The sequence below is a fragment of the Prionailurus viverrinus genome, chromosome B2 (genome assembly GCF_022837055.1).
Source record: "Prionailurus viverrinus isolate Anna chromosome B2, UM_Priviv_1.0, whole genome shotgun sequence".
Lineage (NCBI taxonomy): Eukaryota > Metazoa > Chordata > Mammalia > Carnivora > Felidae > Prionailurus > Prionailurus viverrinus.
In genome coordinates this window covers 283,639-306,975 of record NC_062565.1, presented here as the reverse complement: position 1 = coordinate 306,975, position 23,337 = coordinate 283,639, and the positions used below count along the sequence as shown (strand labels likewise).

The 23,337-nt window shown below is 41.7% G+C and overlaps 2 protein-coding genes across 12 annotated transcripts in view; one reads left to right on the top strand and one right to left on the bottom strand.

The window, feature by feature from the left end:
• Positions 1–23,337, bottom strand: part of LOC125165718 (olfactory receptor 2G3-like) — a 278,541-nt gene that overhangs the window by 1,202 nt on the left and 254,002 nt on the right. For 4 of the 11 annotated variants that reach the window (XR_007152199.1, XR_007152201.1, XR_007152200.1 and 1 more), the window contains 2 exons: positions 13,464–18,616; positions 10,185–10,679 (listed from right to left, as the gene is read on the bottom strand). Coding sequence is in view for 1 of the 11 variants with exons in the window: in XM_047858921.1 (XP_047714877.1) it covers positions 15,335–16,279 (945 nt within the window). In the remaining 10 variants the exon portion in view is untranslated. Of the gene's footprint in view, positions 1–2,362; positions 3,485–10,184; positions 10,680–12,587; positions 18,617–23,337 lie in introns of those variants that run through there. The other 7 variants (XR_007152198.1, XR_007152203.1, XR_007152196.1 and 4 more) reach the window with 6 other exon arrangements.
• Positions 5,888–6,847, top strand: LOC125165585 (olfactory receptor 10C1-like). The gene has a single exon (XM_047858627.1). It carries the CDS (start codon positions 5,888–5,890, stop codon positions 6,845–6,847), a length of 960 nt encoding a protein of 319 aa, XP_047714583.1.

Sequence of the window (23,337 nt, the reverse complement as noted above, 5' to 3'; positions counted from 1 at the left end):
ATCCCATGAGACACAGAGGTGTCCTGAGAGCCGGGAGGTACTGAGCACAACCCAAGCCTCTAGATGAACAGTCTTAGAGGATCCACAGACTTACAGCCTCTGGATTTTGAGAGGTTGTAAGGGGAGGGTGCAGAGGAAACCAGGCAGTGGCCATAACCACCTAGTGTTTCCCCCAAACGTTATGATTAAAGGAATGTGGCATAAGTGGATGTTTCCAGAAGAGAGGCTGGAGACAGTGGGTTAAAGTGTGGAAACAGACAGCCAGCACCTGCAGCATTTTCCTTCTGAGCACTATTTAATCAGCTATTTCCTCCATCTCCAGAGAGTGGAACAGTCTACCCAATTTGCCAGTATTTCTGCCATAAAATTGCTGTGAGTTGTTCTAAATTAAATCCTTCATAGGAAATGGAAATACCTTATTGTTGGGGAATGAACTACCTAGATTGTCCTGTACACGTTAACCCAATCAAATGACAAAATAGTTTCTGCTGCGTTATGGTAAGGCATCACCTCAGGTCCTAGAAGAAGCGACTACGGGGAAATTGTGGAAAGCAATGGGTAACCACCTCCGTAACCCATAACGAGCCATTTACGTAGGTTGTATCTACTATGCAGACATTTTAGAAATGGAAAACTTCATTATAAGGAACATTAATACTTCTGAGTGTTTCTTGCATGCCAGGCACTGTGCTGTTTCAGATACAGTGTCTAATGATGTATAACAAGTTTTCCTTTGGTTGATTGGAAAAAAGAAATCTTTTGTTATGAAAATGGAGATTAGTAAGAGAATGAGTCAGTCAAGGAACATTTCTCATTGTGTGGAGATGACCCAATCATCTTGTGCTGGGTTATTTCCAAAGCAGAGGTGTATAGAGAGTGTTTGTCTTGGCTTTTAGGACTGGGCATGAAAATCACCTTATTTCCCTCCTACTTCTCATGCATCCACCTATCACTGAAAGTCCATGTCGAAGTGTAAACCTTCAGAATCTTGCCAGTGTCCAAGGGCCACTTAATCTGTTCACATGGAATAGGAATCTGTAAGTAGAATTTATCACGGGGCATGAAACTTGGATATCTTTAGGTTATATGACGTTACTATCTGCTTGATCACACCCTTCATAAGTTACTCTTATAGACTGATAATAATATAGTTATATATTATATGGCATATATTTATTTTGTATATGTTACAATTTAACAATAGAGAATAACAACAGAAAATACTCCATGCAGTGTCCTAGGAGCTCATTCATTGTTTTAGAAGACAAGAGATTTTAATGCTGATTAATTGCATTTTCATGGCCATTTCTTACTTTTTATTCATGGTCTGCCTCCACAGTGTTTGCATTTTTAACTCAAAACAACTTAGCAAGAAAGCTAGGAAGGCTTCATCATCCTGCCTTTACGTGAAAATGACGAGTCAGAAACTTTAAGTCAAGAAAAGGTGTCAGGTGAGAGCAGAAGCGACGTGCAAACTCGGCTGCTGTACTAGCTGGAGGCCCTTTCTGCTTCCAGTTCTTCACTGTCTGCACAGCAGTGATCGGTGTACGTAAGGCTGGTCTCCAACACATGGGCCTCAGGTCCCCAAACTAAGGCCAACGCAGTAAATCCTGAAAACAGCAGGATTTGTGATTTAAACAATCGGATTTTACCTGCTTCAGTATCAGGCCAAGTGACAGAGAGGGAGGGAAAATAGACTGCATTTGGTTGTACCCTCACCTCCAGAGAGTCCTGTACATTCATTGTTATATGATTTAGTATTTATTTCCAGGCAGAGTGCCATTCTTTGTTCAACAGTTAGAAACGCTCACAGACCTTTGCTGCCTCTGTTATCCTGTTTCTCCAACTGTCCCTGAACTTGTGAGGTTTTAAAATGTCCTTATCATAGGATGACTTTTTTGTTCATACTGGGAGTCCAAAGCACCACAGCTGCCATAGCACACATTAGGCCGTGTGAGCGGCCCCACTGCGTGCCGTCCACCCCCAGCATTGCCCGACTCCTAGCCCCAACACAGGCCCAGCATTTCCTGTCCGCTGTCCAAACGGGGTAGGACATTTAGGAAAGGAGACCGTCAGGATGTCGCTGCTTGAGAAGGAGTCAGACGTTGTCCTTCTCTGCTGGGGACTTTCCGCCTGGTCCCTCCATCGGCACCACTCAGGAAACTGCTGTCTTCCCAATATGAGGGAAGATGTGCAGGGTAAGAGGCCTGTGCATGTGTCTAACTGACAAATGGACTGACACCTTCCCCACAGGCAGAGTTTTCCACCTATAGACCCCGACTGAAGAGTCAGGAAATTCAAGAAAATGTTTTGGGTAAAAACAAAGATAAGTACGTCATTGTCTGTTTTTGTTGCCTCAGGCTTCACGGAGTTGTGTGCTTTCATGGGAAACATAGATGTTAAAAACAATTTCAATGCAGGAAAAAGGTTTATAAATGCTTTAATATCTGTGTAAGTACCTTATAATAGACTACTTGATGTGGGAGCCCCTGTCATTAGACAGAGTTGTTATTTCTTATTTCCCAGTTTTGGATCAGATCACTTGTTCCCATCCTTAGCTTTGGGCCTTTTGCATAGCTCCGTGGACACCCAAATTAGTAGATTGAAACGATCCACAACATAACTGTCTTTTTTCAGGACATAACACTCAGGAGGCATCTTTATGTGTGTATGGGTGTGTGTGTGTTTTCTGCTGTTCCTCTTTCCATCACGGCAGGTGCACAGCAAAACATGACATGGGGATGAAGAAGAGGCAGGAGAAATGACCAGGGATGGATGAAAATCCCACAAGAGGGAGTGTGTGTGAAGGTAAATCTATGGTGACGAACACCACAGTGCACCTGGACTCAGCTGCTGCCATGGCTGATGCTCACTGCGCATTGAACCACTTTCTAGGTGCTTTCGTGGGAATTAACTCAATCTCATAGCAACCCCGTTAGGGACATACCACTGTCACCTCCTTTTCCAAATGGGAAAATTGAGGAACAGATAGTTCCAGGAAATGTTGACTTTGACCCAGCCCTAGATGGCTGCATTAGGATTTGAACCCAGATAGAATAGCTCCAAAACACTCGTGATTACTATGCTACTCGGTGTGGATTGGAATGTGTGTTTCTGTGTGTGGGTGTACGTGTGTATGCAAGAATGCACATTTTTGTGCTAGGTTTTCGTGAGTGCACCTCATGTACTTGTCTATCCACAATAACGTGCAACCTCAGGAAGCGCTTTTGTGTTACGTGTGCCGGCATCACACGTTACTGTGCGATAAACAGTGATGTGTTATGAACAAATGCACAAACAGGATCTCAGGTGACGCTAGAGCAGATAGAGTCCAGGCCAACAGGCATGCGACCTCCCTGCTCTCCCACCCCTGGGACGGCAGACCTGGCTTGGAGCTTTGACTCAATGACGTTTTCAAAGAACAACCCAGAGTTCAGGACGTCCACAAATGGAACGAGGGCTATTTTGTCAGGAGTTGATGTTCCTAGATTGAGAGAAAGGTGACGGTCACATTTGGGACATTTGAAGGAGATGAGATTTATCATAGCTAGCCTCAGAAAACAGACTCAGCACCCGTGGGCAGAAAAGTAAAGCTGAGCGTTCAAGCTTTTCCTCATTACACGAGAACTCATTCATTAGTAAGTGTGGTGCGTGTAAGAGGTAAGTAAATACAATTAGTTTCTTTTAAATGTTTATTTATTTATTTGAGACAGAGAGAGAGGAGAGGGGGGGCAGAGAAAGACAGAGAATCCTAAGCAGGATCTGCACTGTGCAGAGCCCAACGCAGAGCTCGAACTCACGAACTGTGAGATCATGACCTGAGCCTAAATCAAGGGTCAGACACTTAACCGACTGAGCCACCCAGGCGTCCTGATAAATACAATTCTGCACTCCGTGTCTGTGTCCAAGGCTCCGCTCAGGAAGAAATGAGCAGTTGCCTTGGAGGAGTGTGAGTTACCAGGTGATGGGAACACACGCAGGGACATGTCCACACCCGCTGTGGGGACAGGGCAGAGCAGGAGTGGGGAAGAAGTTTCCAGAGAGGAGAAGATGCATCCTGCAGCCTGAACACAGTGGGCAGTCCACTTCACTGACTGTCCACTTCACTGAGTGGACAGTCAGGGCGGCAGAGGTCAAGTCCCTGCGAGAAAATCAGCACAAAGGAAACACGTGCAAGAAAGGCACACTCTAAAAGGTGCGAGTGCGTGTGGTTCGATAGGACAGTCACAGGAGGCCTCTGGTTAAGGGGCAAACGTCTCTGTCATAGTCACTGAGCCAATCCATGGGTTTGCATGAATGACATTAATAAGACATCTGAATTGTAACTTGAAGGCAGTGGTCATTTAGCAAAGAATCCTGTGACAGGGAAAGCCTGGCAGATGAGAAGAATCACCAGGAGAGTAGTCTGTTTCTTCAATGCAATGAACACAGCATGCAGTGTAGACATGGTGTGAGAGTGGGTACAGGCTCTTGCTGTTCCCACAGAGCCCCCAGGACACACTGGCTTTAATTCTCTGCAGTACAGCAGTTATTTATTTACTGGAAAGCTATTTAATCTCTACTTTCTTTCACTGAATAAGTCCCATTTGGGAAGAAATGGGTTGTTGTTTTTCATTGTTGAATCTCAGGACTTGCAGCAGGAAAGGCAGAATCTCTGTGCTCAGTAAACACGTGCTGAGTAAGTGTGTGAAGGACTCAGTGACAACAGAAATGGGGAAAAGGAAGGATCGGTACAGAGGACCTTTGGTGGTATCTGAAGACTGATTAACAGACTGGATGAAGACAGAAATGAGCTGGAGTTATTTTTTTTTCCAACATCATGCTTGGTGACCAAGTGTATTTTTTTTTTTTACCAGAAATAACCTTTTATTCAATAGGATACAATAAAATGTATAAGAACATTGGAAACCACTCACCTGCCTCTGGCCCCATAAAATACTTATGATACAGCTCAGTGATTAAATGTATGGGAACTCCATGAATAAAACAGAAGGAAATTTGTGCTGTGCTCTTGGACGGCCAGAGAAGATTCTGCTAAGAGCAAATCTTCACTAATTAGTTTATGAGTTAGACTTTTTTTTTAAATAGTTTATTTTTAAATTTACATCCAAGTTAGTTAGCATATAGTGCAACATTGATTTCAGGAGTAGATTCCTTAGTGCCCCTTACCCATTTAGCCCATCCTCCCTTCCACACCCTCTCCCGTAACCGTTTGTTCTCCATATTTGAGTCTCTTATGTTTTTGTCCCCCTCCCTGTTTTTATATTATTTTTGCTTCTCTTCCTTTATGTTCATCTGTTTTGTCTCTTAAAGTCCTCATATGAGTGAAGTCATATGATTTTTGTCTTTCTCTAATTTCACTTAGCATAATACCCTCCAGTTCCATCCATGTAGTTGCAAATGGCAAGATTTCATTCTTTTTGATTGCCAGGAAATACTCCATTGTATATATATACCACATCTTCTTTACCCATTCATCCATCGATGGACATTCGGGCTCTTTCCATACTTTGGCTATTGTCAATAGGGCTGCTTATAAACATTGGGGTGCATGTGCCCCTTCAAAACAGCACACCTGTACCCCTTGGATAAATACCTATTAGTGCAATTCCTGGCTCAGACTAGATGAAGACGGAAATGAGCTGGAGTTAATGTTTGTTTTCAATGTCATGCTTGGTGACCAGGTGTATTTTTGAGCAGATCAGCTGGTATGGTGAACACAGAGTAGGATTTGGTTCATAAAGGCATGAGGCGAGTGTAACTTCCAAATTTTTTGAGTTTTGCATTTGCAGGTAAGAAATGTACCTACCTGGCGTACTAGTGCTCTTTATAGGTAGATTTGCATTTATATTGAACGAATCCTTGCCTGCTGACCCCTTCCCAGGTCATGAACCTCAGCTGTTCCCAGTGGCAGGACAACAGCGAGTCCGTCAAGCACTTTGCATTCGCCAAGTTCTCTGCTGCTGCCGAGCAGTGCTTGCTTCTATTCACCCTCATCCTGCTCATGTTCCTCGCCTCCCTGACGGGCAATGCTCTCATAGCCCTGGCCATCTGCACCAACCCCACCCTCCACACGCCCATGTACTTCTTCCTGGCCAACCTGTCTCTCTTGGAGATTGGCTACACGTGTTCGGTCATACCCAAGATGCTTCAGAGCCTTGTGAGTGAGGCCCGGGGCATCTCCCTCGAGGGGTGTGCCACACAGATGTTCTTCTTCACGCTGTTCGCCATCAGTGAGTGCTGCCTTCTGGCGGCCATGGCTTTTGACCGCTACATGGCCATATGCTCCCCACTACACTACGCGACACGAATGAGCCGTGGGCTATGTGCCCAGCTGGCCGTGGTTTCCTGGGCAGTGGGTTGCGTGGTAGGCTTGGGCCAGACCAACTATATTTTCTCCTTGAACTTCTGTGGCCCCTGTGAAATAGACCACTTCTTCTGTGACCTCCCCCCTATCCTGGCTCTTGCCTGCGGGGATACATCCAGTAACGAGGCCGCGGTCTTTGTTGTAGCCGTTCTTTGCATTTCCAGCCCATTTCTACTGATCATCGCTTCCTATGGCAGAATCCTAGCTGCCGTTCTGATCATGCCCTCACCTGAAGGCCGCCGGAAAGCTCTGTCCACCTGCTCTTCCCACCTACTTGTAGTGACGCTCTTCTACGGCTCAGGGTCTGTCACCTACCTGAGGCCCAAGGCCAGCCATTCGCCAGGAACAGATAAGCTCCTAGCTCTCTTCTACACAGTGGTAACCTCCATGCTCAACCCCATCATCTACAGTTTGCGGAACAAGGAGGTCAAGGCAGCCCTCTGGAGAACCCTCTGGAAAAAAGCTTTAACTCGCGGGTAGGTACCAAAGGACTGTGCAGGTCTGCTCTTTGAAAAGATGCACACACAACCCAAGAGGAAAGAAAGAAACATACACTGTGAGCCCTGCAGCCTGTGTAAGGACCTTCTGTGATAACACTCTGAGCCCTGCAGCCTGTGTAAGGACCTTCTGTGATAACACTGTGAGCCCTGCAGCCTGTGTTAGGACCTTCTGTGATAACAGTGGCTGCAATTTTGGAGACACCTCTGTACTCACAGCCTAAGTTCTGATTGCCAAATTCTGGAAGGAAGTTGGCTACCAAAAATTTTTAATATGTGAGTCCAACACTAGACAGGTTTTCCAAAATATGTTAGTCTAGACTTAGTGTATAAATTGCCAGATTATATCTCAGAAGTCTGGCAAATTCTCATTCTGCAGTCTTAGTCATTTTCCAGTCCCCGAGGGTCCCATCTGACTCTCTGCCCTAGTCCCTGGGGAAAGTGTTCCCACATATGTCTGCCCCACATGACTCTCAAATCCCTAATAACTCCATGAAACACATTATTTCCTTCCATAAAAAATGTTTTAAGCACTCCAACTGTAATTATTGTTACATGACATGGAATTAATTCTTTCTGTGAGTTGCGTGTACTATAAAATACGTAAGCATGCAAAAAAAGAAAGCAAACACATTTCAGAACATTAAAAGAAAAAAGTGGGAAATTTTTATCAGTCTCCGTGGTGAAAATGCTTTCAAAAAGAGAATCATATTTAAATTATAGGATAGAAAGATAAAAATGAACTAAACATAATTAACATAAACAATTTAAAAGATTTTTATATAATTTACAAAATTTGCATATGTACAGATGAATTCTGGCTCCTTATGCTTGGAAATGAGCCACACACTATCTCTCAAGGGAAATGAACATGGTCACAACACAGTAGCTACAGGCGCCTGGAGAAGCATTGCCTGAGGCACCAACACCCAGCCCTCACAGGTGCTGGGATGCAGGAGGGTTTGCTAACAACTCAGGCAGCAGCTGTCATAGGACCAAGCGTAGCTGTGTGACCCAATCACTGTGCACGATGACTAGTCCTGGGTGTGATGTAAGTGTGGTCCCTGGTTAGCAGCACTGTATTGTACACTTGACATGTGCAGAGAGGGCAAATCTGAAGTGCTCTCACCACACACACAATCTCTATTTGAGGTGATGGGTGTGTCAATAACTCAGTTGTGCTAATACTTCATCGCCTTGTGCACCTTAAATACATGCAGTTTTGCTTGTCAGTTAGTGGTAAAAGAAAAAAAGAATGTGCTAATGTGATAATTCTATCAGGGGACAATAGTCACGTCCACTAATGACCAAGATGTGTTTTCCAGATATCCCTACTTTACCAAAAACTGTCCAATTCATTCACACATAACGCATTGTGGTTCATATTTAGACATGTGCATAGTAATTGACAATAGGAATAATCAGAACAAGCAAAACTAACTGGGGAACAATTATGCTATGGAATAGGCAGAAATTATAGGCAGGCATTAGAAATGATGATCAATCCAGAAAAAAGAGTGATTATTAAAGCAAGTTAAAAACGATTTGTATACCATGACCATTTTTGTTTAGTTTTATAAATCTGAACGGATTACAATGGGATGTTCACAGTAGAATCTCCAGGCGTTCATATTGCAGATGTTTTTCTTATCCTTGTTTCTAAGGTTTCTTCAATAAATATGTAATGTATGTATAATACAGATACTAAAATATTTAAATGTAGACCTTTTGTTAAAACAAATATAATACATGCTTTTCAGAGCAAATTTATAAAATATATAAAAGTGTAAAATTGAAAATTTAATCCATTTATCTTCCTTGAATCCAGCCAATGTAAACATTTGGCTTATTTTATTTTAGCCTTTTTCTTTCCACTAATCACACACACACACACACACACACACACACACACACTCAAGTCCCTTCCCATGAAAGATTATGTTATGAAAACATATGTGTTGTTTTGAAAGCAGTTGAATATATAAAAAGTACCAAAAAATGCATCTTCTAGAACATTTAATGTTTGTTTTAAATATCTACATGGTCACGAATTAACTTACCCTCAGTATTTTCTCTACTGCATGTTCCTGAATATTAGTTATAGGGAGACATTCTTTACTAACTCTGCTCCTCCAAGCCTGTGCCATGTGGTGTTGGGGAGACTCTGGAGTGCACTTTCCTCTGCACCAGCACAGACAGCGCCACCAACCATAATGACAACCACGTTTACCGAATTCTGAGTGTATAAAAGGGCAGTTTAAGCTCACTCCATGTGACCTTAAAAACCATCCTTGTGCTACTGTCCTCAGTCTACACACCTGGAGGCCAGGAGCAGAGGCTGGAACCTCTCATCTCCAAAGTGAGCAAGGACCAGTGTGGGGCACCAGCCATGACTTCCAGGAAGGTTCATTCCCATTAGTTCTGATTCCCTGCATTCTCTGTCCCTGAGATAAATAAAGTGAAAGTGAAAAGACCAAACAATACCAGAGTATCCACTGGGAAGGGACAAATATGGTGTTCAGGTTTCTTTCTAATTTGTGAGATTTTTTCAGAGGGGTAATTTTGTTTTTCTTTGTGAAAGCCTCTCCTTTGGTTTGAATCAGCATATGTGATGTAAACAGTAACTTTTGATTTATATTTAAGAGTAACCCCTATACCCTATGACCCAGCAATCACACTACTAGGTATTTACCCAAAGGGTACAAAAGTGCTGATTTGAAGGGGCACATACATCCCAGTGTTTATAGCAGCATTATCAACAATAGCCAAATTACAGAAAGAGACCAAATGTCCAATGACTGATGAATGAATAAAGAACATATGGTATACGTACACAATGGAATATTACTAGGCGATCAAAAAGCATGAAATCTTGCCATTTGAAATGATGTGGATGGAACTAGAGGGCATTACGCTAAGTGAAGTAAGTCAGAGAAAGAGAGATACCATATGATTTCACTCATGTGGAATTTGAGAAACAAAACAGATGAAGATATGGAAGAAAATAAAGAAGAGAGGGAAACAAACTACAAGAGACTCGTAATGATACAGAACAAATTGAGGGTTGCTAGAGGGGAGGTGGGGGGAGATGGGCTAGATGGTGACGCGTACTAAGGAGGGCACTTGCTGGGATGAGCACTGGGCGTTGTATGTAAGTGAGGAATCACTGAATTCTACTCCTGAAGTTAATATTGCACTGTATGTTAACTAACCAAAATTTAAATAAAAAGACAAAAAAAAAAGACAGAGAGAGAAAGAGAGATTCCCAAACACCTATGCTTGTTATCTTTAAATCACACACATAAATTGTTTACCTCCTATTTACATAAAAACACAGTCAGCAGCATGTTCTGAGAGCAAAATTCTCAAATAGATTTTTAGAATGAGCTAGTTTATCTCATTCAATAATAGACGAACCAGCAGAAGATAAGACAGGTAGCCCAGGGCTTAATGACAAGGAAATCTAGGCAGAGAGACAGTTTGAAAAGGAATTTATTAATTGTCTCACTCTTGGAGTTATTGTCTATACCAAGTTACAAAATCAGAGCATGTCATCACCTCTTCTAGGTTAACCTGTCTAGAATGCAAAGCACAGGTCGGTTTGCAAACTCTAAACATTGGGCCAAATCTGCCTACTGCCTATTTGTGTACATGAGGCTCAGTGGAGACCCCCCCCAGCCCCCTCACCAACACGCGGTTCAGGGGCCGTACCTGCAGAGTTCAGTGTTTGCAGATGCCAGGTACCTGCCCTCCGCCGGAAATGTCCGTACATGAGAAACACCAACAAAATGCAAGGGGTGGAAGTTTTTTGGATCCTGATTGGAACAAACCAAAGACAAAAACCATTTCAGAAAATCTGAACACGGGCTGACAGATTATGGTAAGCAAATACTGTTCATTTTCTTTCTATATTATTGTTTGCAATGATACAATGCCTGAGATTTACTTTTAAAAACTACAGCAAAACAAAATGAAAAAAAACAAAAACTGTGGGAGGAAATATTTGAAACAAAATTGGCGTGATGTTGATAATTGCGAATGTTGACTTGGATGTTGGTGGGTTATCTTATCCTCTCCTACCTCCGTGTACTATGTTTGAAATGTTCATATGTGAAAAACAGTAATCCTTTGTCCAGTATGTGTTACTGATTTCTATCTTGATTTCATATGTCTCAAAATAAATGCTCATGTGCTTTTAAGCTTGTGGAATGTGTTCAGACTTGCTGTATTATTCAATATTTGGTCAACATGTTGTGAATATTCTGTGTATGCTTCAAAAACGCTCATATAAACTCATTGGCTTGAGTGTCCTCTCTGCACGTCTGAGGTGATTTTTGTTATGTTAACTATATTCCCTGTGTATCACTCATGTTTGTGTGTCTTTCTACCAGTGATTCACCCAACTCCGCTGTGGATTTCTCTCATTCCTTTGCTACTTGTCCGATTTGGCTTCATACCTTGAAGCTATGTTACAGGAGGTATATGAATCTTGGAGTGTTATAATTTCCAGGCTGATTAAATATTTTAGCATGATGAAAAGTCCTTCCTTATTACTGGTAATCACTCTTCCCTTAAAGTTTCTGTCATGTGATATTAGCATGTTTCAACTTCCTACTGTCTACCGTCACAGGGTATGTCTTTTTTTAACCTTTACCCTGCATCTTATATGTAGTTTTTATCTTAGTCTCTAAAAAAAATGCACTCTGGCGGCATTTGGCTGGCTCAGTGGGTGGACCATCTGACTCTTGACCTCAGGGTCATGAGTTCAAGCCCCATGTTGGGCATGGAGCCTACTTAAAAAATTTTTTTAGTTAAAAAACAGTACTCTGAAAATATTTTTATTTATTTGGACAGTTTGGGCCATTTACATTTATATAATTTATACATATAGTTTATATAATGTACTTTATATACAAATTTATATAATTGATACCCATAATTTAAATAATATAACTTATATAATTGCTGGAGTTGGTGGCTACTATTTTTCTATGCAGCTTCTATTCGTCCAATTTATTGCTTGCCTTTTCTTCTACTGCGTTTATGTTTTTATAATTAATCAGTTTTATTAGAACACTTGCCTCACCTTCAAGCTTGTTGGCATTACATTAAAATCTTATTCTTTTAGTGGCTTAGACATTACAAGATACATCTTTGATCTGTCATAGGCTGAATTAAGTTATTATTTTTACCAATTTGTTTTCCCCATGAAACGATTTTGAGTGATTTCTCATTTATGCTATTAAGTTAAAACAACAAGCCTTAAGATAGAGCCAAATCTTTCAGAGCTACCAGGTGAAAATGACAAACCAATGATTCTAAAGGATTTTTCTCAGGTTATGTTTACTGATGCCATATAGTAAAATAAGAAATCAATAACAAAGTGATAGTTAAAAAAATAAAATAGATAGCATTAACAAAATCATAGTCAACATCCCATGAGTTTAGAGTCCAAAAACCACATTCCTAAATTCAAGTTACAGAAGAAATAAAAATTAAAATTAAAAGGCATTTATAGCTAAATTTCAAAATATGTATAGAAACGTGTGTATTGCAGCAGTACTCAAAGAGAATTTATGGATTTAAATGCATTTATTGATAAATTGGAAGAACAGAGGCTAAACATTCAAAATACCAAATTAAGGGAAGAACAACAAAATAAACCCAAAGAAAATAGAATAAAGGAGATAATAAAGATAAAAGGAGAAATGAATGAAGTAGAACACTAATACAACAATTAAATAGATTTGACCAAAATAATAAGCTGGTTCTTTGATAAAACTAATAAAATGGTAAACCTCTGGCTATTTACATGAGTAAGTATCATTAAGATAAAAAATGACACAGTATAAAACGGATTTAATGCCACAACACATCATTTCAGGAAGAATGTTGAGCCGATAACTTAAAAATCTAAATGTAATGAATAATTTTCTACAGAAAAATATAAATTGTCAAAATTCCCAGGAGGGAAAAAGCCTGAGTAGAACAGTATATTTTTTTTAATGAGCTCAGGATTACTAATGTCCAACAGTGTACCCTCAGCATCACAAGGCTGGATCTGTTCTGTGTGACTTCTAGAAAACTCAAAGAACCATTAATTCCAGGTTTATTTAATCTCTTCCAAATTTAATAAGAAATAGAAAGTTGCCCCACTGATTTTATGAGACTAGTAAAATTTTTGTGCATAAACAGAACACAGGTGACATAAGAAAATGATATTATTGGCCAATCTCCATTATAAACTCAAATACAGTTTTACATTTTACATAATTTTTATAAAAATTCTCAAAAGACATTTTGAATATAGAAGGAATATTCTAAAAACAATACATCACAGACAAAGCCAGCTTATTCCAGGAACACAGATATTATTTCAAGGTAGAAAATCTATTGACACAGGAAGTATGTAATAGATTATAATAGGAGAAAAACAATGCAATCTTCTCAACAGTTGCATGCAGAAACAATGGGTACTTTCAGCATTTTAGCTGGGCACAGTTTCTGGCGTTCAAATCTGACTACATCGTGGGTTGAATGGAGGATAAGCAATGAGGTTCTCATACAGTCAAGGTGGGGTTGTGAATCAATATGGTTACCTGCGGAAATTTGTGCCACATCAGTGGATTTCTGTGGTTTCTAATGGGCATCTCCTTTACCTGAAGGCTTCCACATGTAGTTACTGACCACACAGAATCATTCCCACAAAAGTAGGTAAAAGCTGGCATCTACACACAAGAATGTTTATTGCAGCATGGTTGGAAAGAGTAAAAAACTTGAGACAATATAAATATTCTTAATAAAATGAGATACATGCATACGATTAAATAATCTGAATATCTTTGTAATTAGTTCTTAAACTAGTGTAAGTGATACATGTAGTTTAATATTATTTATGTAAATTTAAAACCATTAATATCTATATATTTTTACTTTAAAGTATTTTTAAATGTTTTTGGATAAATGTACACAAACTGATAATCATGGATACCTCTAGGTATGACTACTAAAAATGTAGAAAATATATAGAAAATATTAAATTTTTTAGCCTTATTGGGGACATAAGGATACCATTTTTATTAGTGCTTTCATTTATTGTCTATTTGAAATTATAACATTTTAAATGATTTGGGTAATCATACTGCTGATTAGGTATTTGGCTGTCCTAATCCATCTATAAAAATATTTTATTTAACTCTGACCACAATTAATCCAATTTCCATCAAATGTCAATCAAATTGTATCATATAAACAGAGAAATAGAAGCACTAGTTTGTATAAACAACACCTAAGGCACCTTGTCAATGTCTTCTTAGTAGATCATGTTTTTTTTTCCTCCAATGAGGTCATTTTTTTTTAAATCATTCCATTCAACTTACTATATTCAGCTAGAGTTACTTATCTGTATTAAAATAATTGCTTAGGATTAATCTCTGTTAAAAGCATTTATTTTTTTATAAAACCACATTTATAAAACAATAACACATTGTAAGTATGTTGAAGTAGTCTCTAGAATTAAAGCCAATAAGGATTTTGATAATATTTTATAAATCGATAACTATTATGAATATAGGAAAAGCATGGCCAATATTTTCACACTTTAAAAATTACCCAGATTTTCAGCTGTGTTATCAGAACAGATAAAAACTTCATATTCAATATGAAGAAAAACATTTTATAAATTCTATGAAATTACAATATCTGTGAAAGGGAATGTTATAATGGCAAAGACAAACACTTTTATTTATAAATAAATCTGCCTACTTTTGGGAGATTTAAATATTCACACTTAATGACAATACTTCAAATTGTGTTTATTTGCCCTCAATTCAGGTATAGCACTAAGGGGTCAATCAAGAGATTGGGGGCTGCTCTGTAGTAACAAGAGACGTGTAGTAGAGAAACAGTCACGTTGGTCGTTCTCCTTGGAGACTTTCTCTGTGGCTGGGAGAGATCAGAATGGTCCCAGGTGCATGGAATCCCAGACGCCCTGCTGAATATGTGAGAATCAACAACCCCTGATAAGACAAACCGTCAGGTAGCTGTGGGTGTGCAGGGCCCTAACCGGCCGGCGAGCTGCAGACGCAGCCCCTGCTGCAGAGCCCTGTCCTCAGCTAGACCCACCTCAGCTAGACCCACCTCATGACCAGCACGAGCTGGAGCTGGCTTCTGTCTGCTCATGGCGATAGTTCATTACCAGAGCAATAATTCCGGGATTCCTGGAAGTATGATTCATGTGCACATGCTCCTGTCTCTAAACGTGTTCATGTATACACAGAATCTTTACAAATTAGCCAGAAAAAGACACATAACAGTTCGGGAAAGGAGGATGAAAATAAGGGCTTAGGGTAGCAACTTCAGGACGCCATTGAAAGGAAATGTCACACCTGTTTTACTGCGGAGCTGAAGCTGTGACCCTTAGATGCGGGATGTGTAAGTCCTCGGCACCTGGGGAATGGCTGAGTACGTGTCACGGTTCTCCCTGATGTGGGTCCCTCCACAGCAGTCTCCTCAGAGCCCACTTAACCTCCTTGTTTCTCAGCGTGTAGATGAGAGGATTAAGCGAGGGCGTCACTACAGTATAGAAGAGGGTGAGAAATTTACTGTGGTTCTGCGTGTACTCGCTCTTGGGTTGGATGTAGACAGAAATTATAGTCCCGAAGAACAAAATCACAACCAGCAGGTGGGACCCGCAGGTCCCAAACACTTTCCTCCTGCCTTCCGTGGACCTGATTCTCAGCACGCTCCTGGCGATGCAGCCGTAGGAGACAAGAATCAGCCCCAGCGGTATGACCACATAGAGGACGATGGCTATGGAGAGCTCGTTCTCCAGGAAGGTGGTGTTCACACAGGCAATTTTAATCAGGGCGGGCTCCTCACACATGAAATCATCCACCCTGTGGTGGTTGCAGAGAGGCAGCTGGAAGACGAGGATGGTCTGAAGCGTGGACTCCACAAAACCACTGCTCCAGGCCACAGCTGCAAGCTGCCGGAGCAGCCTGGGGTGCATGATGACGCCGTAGTGCAGGGGGCGGCAGATGGCATTGAAGCGGTCATAAGCCATCACCGTCAGGAGGATGCACTCAGTGGAGCCCAGCCCCAGCGCCACATAGAGCTGGAGCACACAGCCCGTGTAGCTGATGGTCTTCTCCGGGCCCCTGAGATTCACCAGCATCTGCGGGACAATGCTCGTTGTAAAGCAGAGGTCCAGGAAGGACAGATTCGACAGGAAGAAGTACATGGGCGTGTGCAGCTTGGGGTTCAAGAAGGAGACCAGGATGATGGCTGTGTTCCCCACCAGCGTCAGTACATATATGATGGAGATGGCCACAAGGAGGACCTTCTCCAGCTCGGGCTGCTCAGAGAAGCCCAGCAAGATAAACCCTGCTGGGTTGCTAGAATTTGTCCCTCTCATTCCTCCCTACCTGAGAGTCACCTTTCTTTGTCATTCCTGTTTTATTCCTGTGGGAAGAAAATCAGGTCTCATAACCACTGGAAAAATAACAAAGTGAGTGAAGTGAGCATTTGGACACTGGAATTAGAGAAACAACAGACAAAGATAAAATTATGCAAACTAACAAATATAATAGGTTGACTTGTTATCCGGAAAGAAAGACAAATATATTCAGTCATGAAAATACTAAATGCATTGAAAGGAAATATACAAACATAGGAGAGACATTAGAATCATATACTGAACCAGATTTGAGATTTATATACCAAACCACCTGAGGATTAAAATACACAGGCCATCAATGCACACACTGTGAAAAAGCAGAGAAATTGAAAAAGTGATTGGTTTATATAGATAGGCATGTGCTAGACAATATATGTAACAGATAAGTTGAAAGATCCATGTAGTGAGCAATGGTCTGAGAGAAGGTACACAGAGTTGGAGACACATAGAATTTTTATACAGGAGCAGTGAGACATGGTTATCATTCCTATTCATTGTGCTTCTATGAAGCAAATAATTACTGACCTGATAATAGCATTAAGCAAAACTTCTGTGATCTCCCTATTTGAGTCATAGGTCTACTGTCTTCATGAATATTGCTGTCTAGGAAAGTCTAATTCACAGTCCCCAACAAGCACACTCTCTCCCCAGTGGGTCCTAAGTCCACACGCTTTAATATGCTTTCACTACAAGAACATCTGAATTCAGTCATCTAATGCAATCCACTGACATTTCATAGAGTAAATGGTGTAAAATGCATCAGTGTCCTTCATGCTATAAGCCTGCAGAGATTAGGAAGTGCAGTTAGGAACATCAGTCCCTCTGAATGCTCGGTCCTAGCGTTTCCAAATGACTGGGCAGATGGATTACCTGTGGGTCAAACCTAAACAGGTTTCTTACAATAAAAAAACAAAAATATCCAATGAAAATTCTCTTCAATATCCTGACCAGAAAATATAACTGTATTTCTAAGAGCCCTCGGCCATTATAGCTGATCTTAGGCAATCGTCATATAATCCACTTTAAGGAGAATACGTTGTTTATTTTCCTCAGTATCCATGGCAATAATCAGCTGCAGTTTGAACTCTGGTTGAGTGAAACTGCTGTGTTTTGGGTGAGTTCAACCCTCCTTCCAGAATTGAAACAAAGGAAGGAAACTAATTGAAACAAAGGAAGTAGTCACTGTGTTTACCATTATGTCCCTGTGACCACGTGGTTTGGTGGTAAAGTAAAACCCTGAATTGTGTGGTACAGAATTGACTTTGGTTTAGCTGCTAGGTTTCCTCCCCCAAACTGTGAAGAGGGAAAGCTTGGGGCTGCTGGGTCTACAAGAAACACAGTGCGTGGGGGGCCCACTTGGCCCGATGCAACTCTACATCACCACAATTTTGTCCTGGGGTATTTCTGCTCCAAGAATAACCCACATTTTCCCAGGTGAGTCCATACTGAAACTCTCTTTTCACATTTCTGTGAACCAAGATGCCAATGACGGGATTTATGTCTGCAAAGAGAAGGAGAGAGTCAATTTTCCTGACTAAAAATATAGTGGATGTTGGGACACATGAAAACCTCATCCTGTTCCCTGCTAAAGGGAACCAGCTCTGGATGCCCTGGACTTTTAAAATAAACTTCCTTTATCTTTTTCCACACATGAGAAAAACAGCCCTACCTTCCAGTAAGAATGTCAATCCAGAAGCTGTTGGAGACTGTGATGAAAAGTTCAATCTTGATCAGAGTTCTGGGACAGGCAGCAGGGAATCTGCGTGTGGGCAGCCTATAAGCTGTGATCTCTTGGCTCAATCACCCTGCAGGTGGATGGAGGTTGGCGAGTTCACTCCTCACACATTGCTGGAGCTCCTTCCCAGGCAGCACCCCGTCTATATCACAGGGAGACTCCCGTCTCTGGAGAGAGAAGGGCCTTAGAGGCTTGCACTTCTGTGTCATTGGGAGGCAATCCAATCAATCCTATGCCACTTTCTGAACATACACACATGCATGTACTCATGCACTTTGCTGTGAAAGTGTCTGTAACCAGCCCTCTGCTATCATGGTAGCCTCCCATCATGAGCTCTGGGATGGAGGGGCAGTGAGAAGAGTCTTCCACTCTAGGCATCGTGGAGTTTGCCAGCCAGAAAGGCCACGCACCTGCTTCCATCATGTGAGGTGCTGTCTCCTTGCTTCCAACAGTAAGATGCAAGAGGAGAGACATAAACTGGAGGTAAAGGAATCAGAACTTGAAGATTTGGATAATCCTCATTCATCTCAGAAGAAGACAGGATTACACCAGCAGAGACACTGATAAATTGGACCAACGGGCACAGAGATGAAAAAAAGAAGGCAAGGTTGTCAGACTCCTGGGTTTCTACGGGCTGGGAAATGGGGCAGTGTGGCTGTGAACGTGTTTTCTCCTTCAAGAAAAGTGAAGAATGACCCTGAAGACAAATCAGGGCTCGGGGGGCTGCCCGGAGGAGGGGGACACAGCTGTCCCCTGTGCCACCTCAAAGGGTGGGAGCAGCTCCGTGGTGGACGCTGCCCAGTCAGGGGTCAGCCCGGCAGACACAGGGCCAGCATGATGCCCTGTGGACATGGAGGTCAGAGCTCATGACAAAGAGGATTACTGCAGAGCCTTAAAATTGAAAGGAGTGTGTCTCCTGTTTTCTGGGCACTCGGGCTCTGCAAAAGGTGCACATAAACCATCTTCGAGGCCACAGAGAAACTGGTATCAGGGAACTGTCTCCTTAGCCAGCAATGGTGTTGCTCCTGGTGACGGGGTTGATTTATAATGGCATTTGGAACATGTGGATTCTGTTCATGCCATGATTCCATGGACATGATTGTTATTAAAAATAAATCTTAAACATTTGACCAAAATAATAATGATAAAAGTACATAAACTATGCTACTCTCTGGAGGTGATGGAAATACCCGCTTTGTGCTCGCCCTGGGTCTTAGTACTTATTGAAATGGTTGAAATAAGAGTTCTAATCATCAAAAGTAAAAACATCAATCTGGGAGAAATTGGCATTTCATGTTAAACATTATTAGGAATATACAGAATATGAGAATATTCCAGCCAAGACCCGCCTTCCCCGGCCGGTGCCCTAGACGGCCCAGCCCAGACCTGCCTCCTTTGGCCTGTGCCCTGGATGGCCCAGCTCCACTGTGCAGGGCGGTGTTGACTGAGCAGCCTGGGCTCTGCACGATGTGACTCTGTGTGAAGGCCAGCATGTCCAGCCGCCTGACCCTGGAGGCGCTTTAGTGCCCGAGTGCCCCAGGCCAGTCAGGGTGCTCACCTGCACTACTGTGGTGACAGTGGCCGCTAATTTACAAGCTGTTGTGACAAGGAAATGTGACATTGGCCCAAGGCCACTTGCATATTAATAGAACCGCCAGTAAGAATTCTACCTGTAACCACACACATGCTTCCAAACCTCTGGGCACTTAGACCTTCGTCACCCATTTAACATTCAACCTCAGGCTTTCAATCACGTCTAAGGCCACTCTTCCTGCTAATTCCCCCAGCCCTGGATAACCTCTGCACGGTGCGGGGAGGGGGCGCACAGGCCCCACACATGCACGGGGTCCCAGAAGCACCCCTCACCCTCCTCACCTGCCGTTGCCCTAATTCACATGCTCTCTCTGCTCTAACGCAACTGGTGAAGGCCTGGCCTGGGCTGCAGTCAGATGGGCAGTGTGGTCTGAAGGTCAGAGGTCATGACCTCTGCTGTGCCATGGTCCTTCAGCTTTACGGCAGAGCCCACCCACCCACCCCAGGAGCTTGGCAGTCACCCTCCAGCCCAGGATCACAGCCACACTTCTGAAGTCTCCAAGCTGTTTCTTTCAGATCTTATTTTTTCTCCATGATAAGTCTGATTATTCTGTAAGAATTATTTTCCATACATGACCCCACTACTCTCACTGAAATGGCCCCTAATGATTAACAAATAAAGTTCCAGGTTCTCCACCATTTTTTCCTAATTTATCTCTCCTACAACATGCCCTATTTATCCTATGATCAGCTTGTTCAATTAATATTTAAATACTCAGAAGTTTCTGAATATCTTTTCCTTTTATTGAGGTTATGAACCACACACCACATCTAGTTCTCAAAATCTCACCAAACCTCATCCTTGGATGAAAAAGCTTGGAGACTTTAGAAGTGTGGCCTTGATCCTGGGCTGATTGCCAATGACCTCATCATCTCAACTGCCCAGTCATCTTTCATGTGCTAATCAGTGGATTTGTGAGAAGAAAGAATCTTCCAAGGAACTCAAGGTCTCAGTTATAGCTAGGGGAGAGACTCTGGGAAGTGGCAGGAAGTTCCTAGGGGATGAAAGGACCCATTACAAAAGGACTCCTGTGATTCTTGTTGCAATTGTGAATGGGATCAGTTTGTCTTTCTGTTGCTTCATTATTGGTGTATAAAAATGCAACTGATTTCTGTACATTGATTTTGTATCCTGCGACTTTGCTGAATTCATGTATCAGTTCTAGCAGACTTTTGATGGAGTCTATCGGGTTTTCCATGTATAATATCCTGTCATCTGCAAAAAGCGAAAGCTTAACTTCATCTTTGCCAATTTTGATGCCTTTAATTTCCTTTTGTTGTCTGATTGCTGATGCTAGAACTTCCAACACTATGTTAAACAACAGCGGTGAGAGTGGATATCCCTGTCGTGTTCCTGATCTCAGGGGGAAAGCTCTCAGTTTTTCCCCATTGAGGATGATAATAGCTGTGGGCTTTTGATAAATGGCTTTTATGATGTTTAAGTATGTTCCTTCTATCCCGACGTTCTTGAGGGTTTTTATTAAGAAAGATGCTGGATTTTGTCAAAAGCTTTTTCTGCATTGATTGAAAGGATCATCTGGTTCTTTTCTTTTATTAATGTGATGTATCATGTTGATTGATTTGCAAATATTGAACCAGCCCTGCAGCCCCGGAATGAATCCCACTTGATCATGGTGAATAATTCTTTTTATATGCTGTTGAATTCGATTTGCTAGTATCTTGTTGAGAATTTTTGCATCCATATTCATCTAGGAATAAACCTAACCAAAGATGTAAAAGATCTGTATGCAGAAAACTATAGAAAGCTTATGAAGGAAACTGAAGATACAAAGAAATGGAAAAGCATTCCGTGCTTATGGATTAGAAGAATAAATATTGTTAAAATGTCAATAGTATCCAAAGCAATCTACACATTCAATGCAATCCCAATCAAAATTGCACCAGCATTCTTCTAGAAGCTAGAAAGCAATCCTAAAATTTGTATGGAACCACAAAAGACACCAAATAGCCAAAGTAATTTTGAAGAACAACACCAAAGTGGGAGGCATCACAATCCCAGACTTTAGCCTCTACTATAAAGCTCTAATCATCAAGACAGCATGGTATTGGCACAAAAACAGACACATAGAACAACTGGAATAGAATAACCACTTCAGAATTGGACCCACAAAAGTATGGCCAACTAATCTTTGACAAAGCAGGAAAGAATATACAATGGGAAAAAAGACAGTCTCTTTAACAAATGGTGCTGGGAGAACTGGACAGCAACATGCAGAAGGATGAAACTAGACCACCTTCTTACACCATTCACAAAAATAAACTCAAAATGGATAAAGGACCTGAATGTGAGACAGGAAACCATCAAAACCCTAGAGGAGAAAGCAGGAAAAAAATCTCTCTGACCTTAGCCACAGCAATTTCTTACTTGACACATCTCCAAAGGCAAGGGAATTAAAAGCAAAAATGAACTATTGGGACCTCATGAAGATAAAAAGCTTCTGCACTGCAAAGGAAATAAATAAAACTAAAAGGCACCTGATAGAATGGGGGAAGATATTTGCAAATGCCATATCAGACAAAGGGCTAGTATCCAAAATCTATAAAGAACTCACCAAACTCCACTCCTGAAAAACAAAGAACCCAGTGAAGAAATGGGCAGAAAACATGAATAGACACCTCTCTAAAGAAGACATCCAGATGGCCAACAGACACATGAAAAGATGCTCAACGTCGCTCCTCATCAGGGAAATACAAATCAAAACCACACTCAGATATCACCTCGCACCAGTCAGAGTGGCTAAAATGAACAAATCAGGAGACTATAGATGCTGGAGAGGATGTGGAGAAACAGGAACCCTCCTGCACTGTTGGTGGGAATGCAAATTGGTGCAGCCACTCTGGAAAACAGTGTGGATGTTCCTCAAAAAATTAACAATAGATCTACCCTATGACCCAGAAATAGCACTGCTAGGAATTAATCCAAGGGATACAGGAGTGCTGATGCATAGGGACACTTGTACCCCAATGTTTATAGCAGCACTCTCAACAATAGCCAAATTATGGAAAGAGCCTAAATGTCCTTCAACTGATGAATGGATAAAGAAGCTGTGGTTTATATATACAATGGAATACTACTTGGTAGTGAGAAAGAATGAAATCTGTTCATTTGTAGCAACATGGATGGAAGTGGAGAGTATTATGCTAAGTGAGATAAGTCAGACAGAGAAAGACAGATACCATATGTTTTCACTCTTATGTGGATCCTGAGAAACTTAACAGAAGACCATGGGGGAGGGGAAGGAAAAAAAAAGTTAGGGAGGGAGGGAGCCAAACCATAAGAGACTCTTAAAGACTGAGAATATACTGAGGGTTGATGGGGGGGCGGGAGGGAGGGAAAAGTAGGGGATGGGCATTGAGGAGGGTACCTGTTGGGATGAGAACTGGGTGTTGTATGGAAACCAATGTGACAATAAATTTCATGTTTAAAAAAAAAAGAAGAAGAAGGACTCCTGTGCTTTGTGAAGGAGGTTGGTCTCTCCTGTGAACTCTGGCAGCACATCTTGTATTTTGTAAGATCACAGACTCTGGAGTCAGATCAGCGTAGGTTCCAGAACCTGGGCAAGATAGTTCTCCTCTAGAAGATAAGGTTTCCTCATCTTTATTGAGTGGAACAATAGTGCCAGTGAGCGATACGTGAAATGATGTGTGTAACGTGCTTGGTGGGGAG

What these genes read in the sequence shown, in the direction of transcription:
- LOC125165585 (XM_047858627.1), top strand. Translation starts at nt 5,888, where the DNA reads ATGAACCTCAGCTGTTCCCAGTGGCAGGACAACAGCGAGTCCGTCAAG.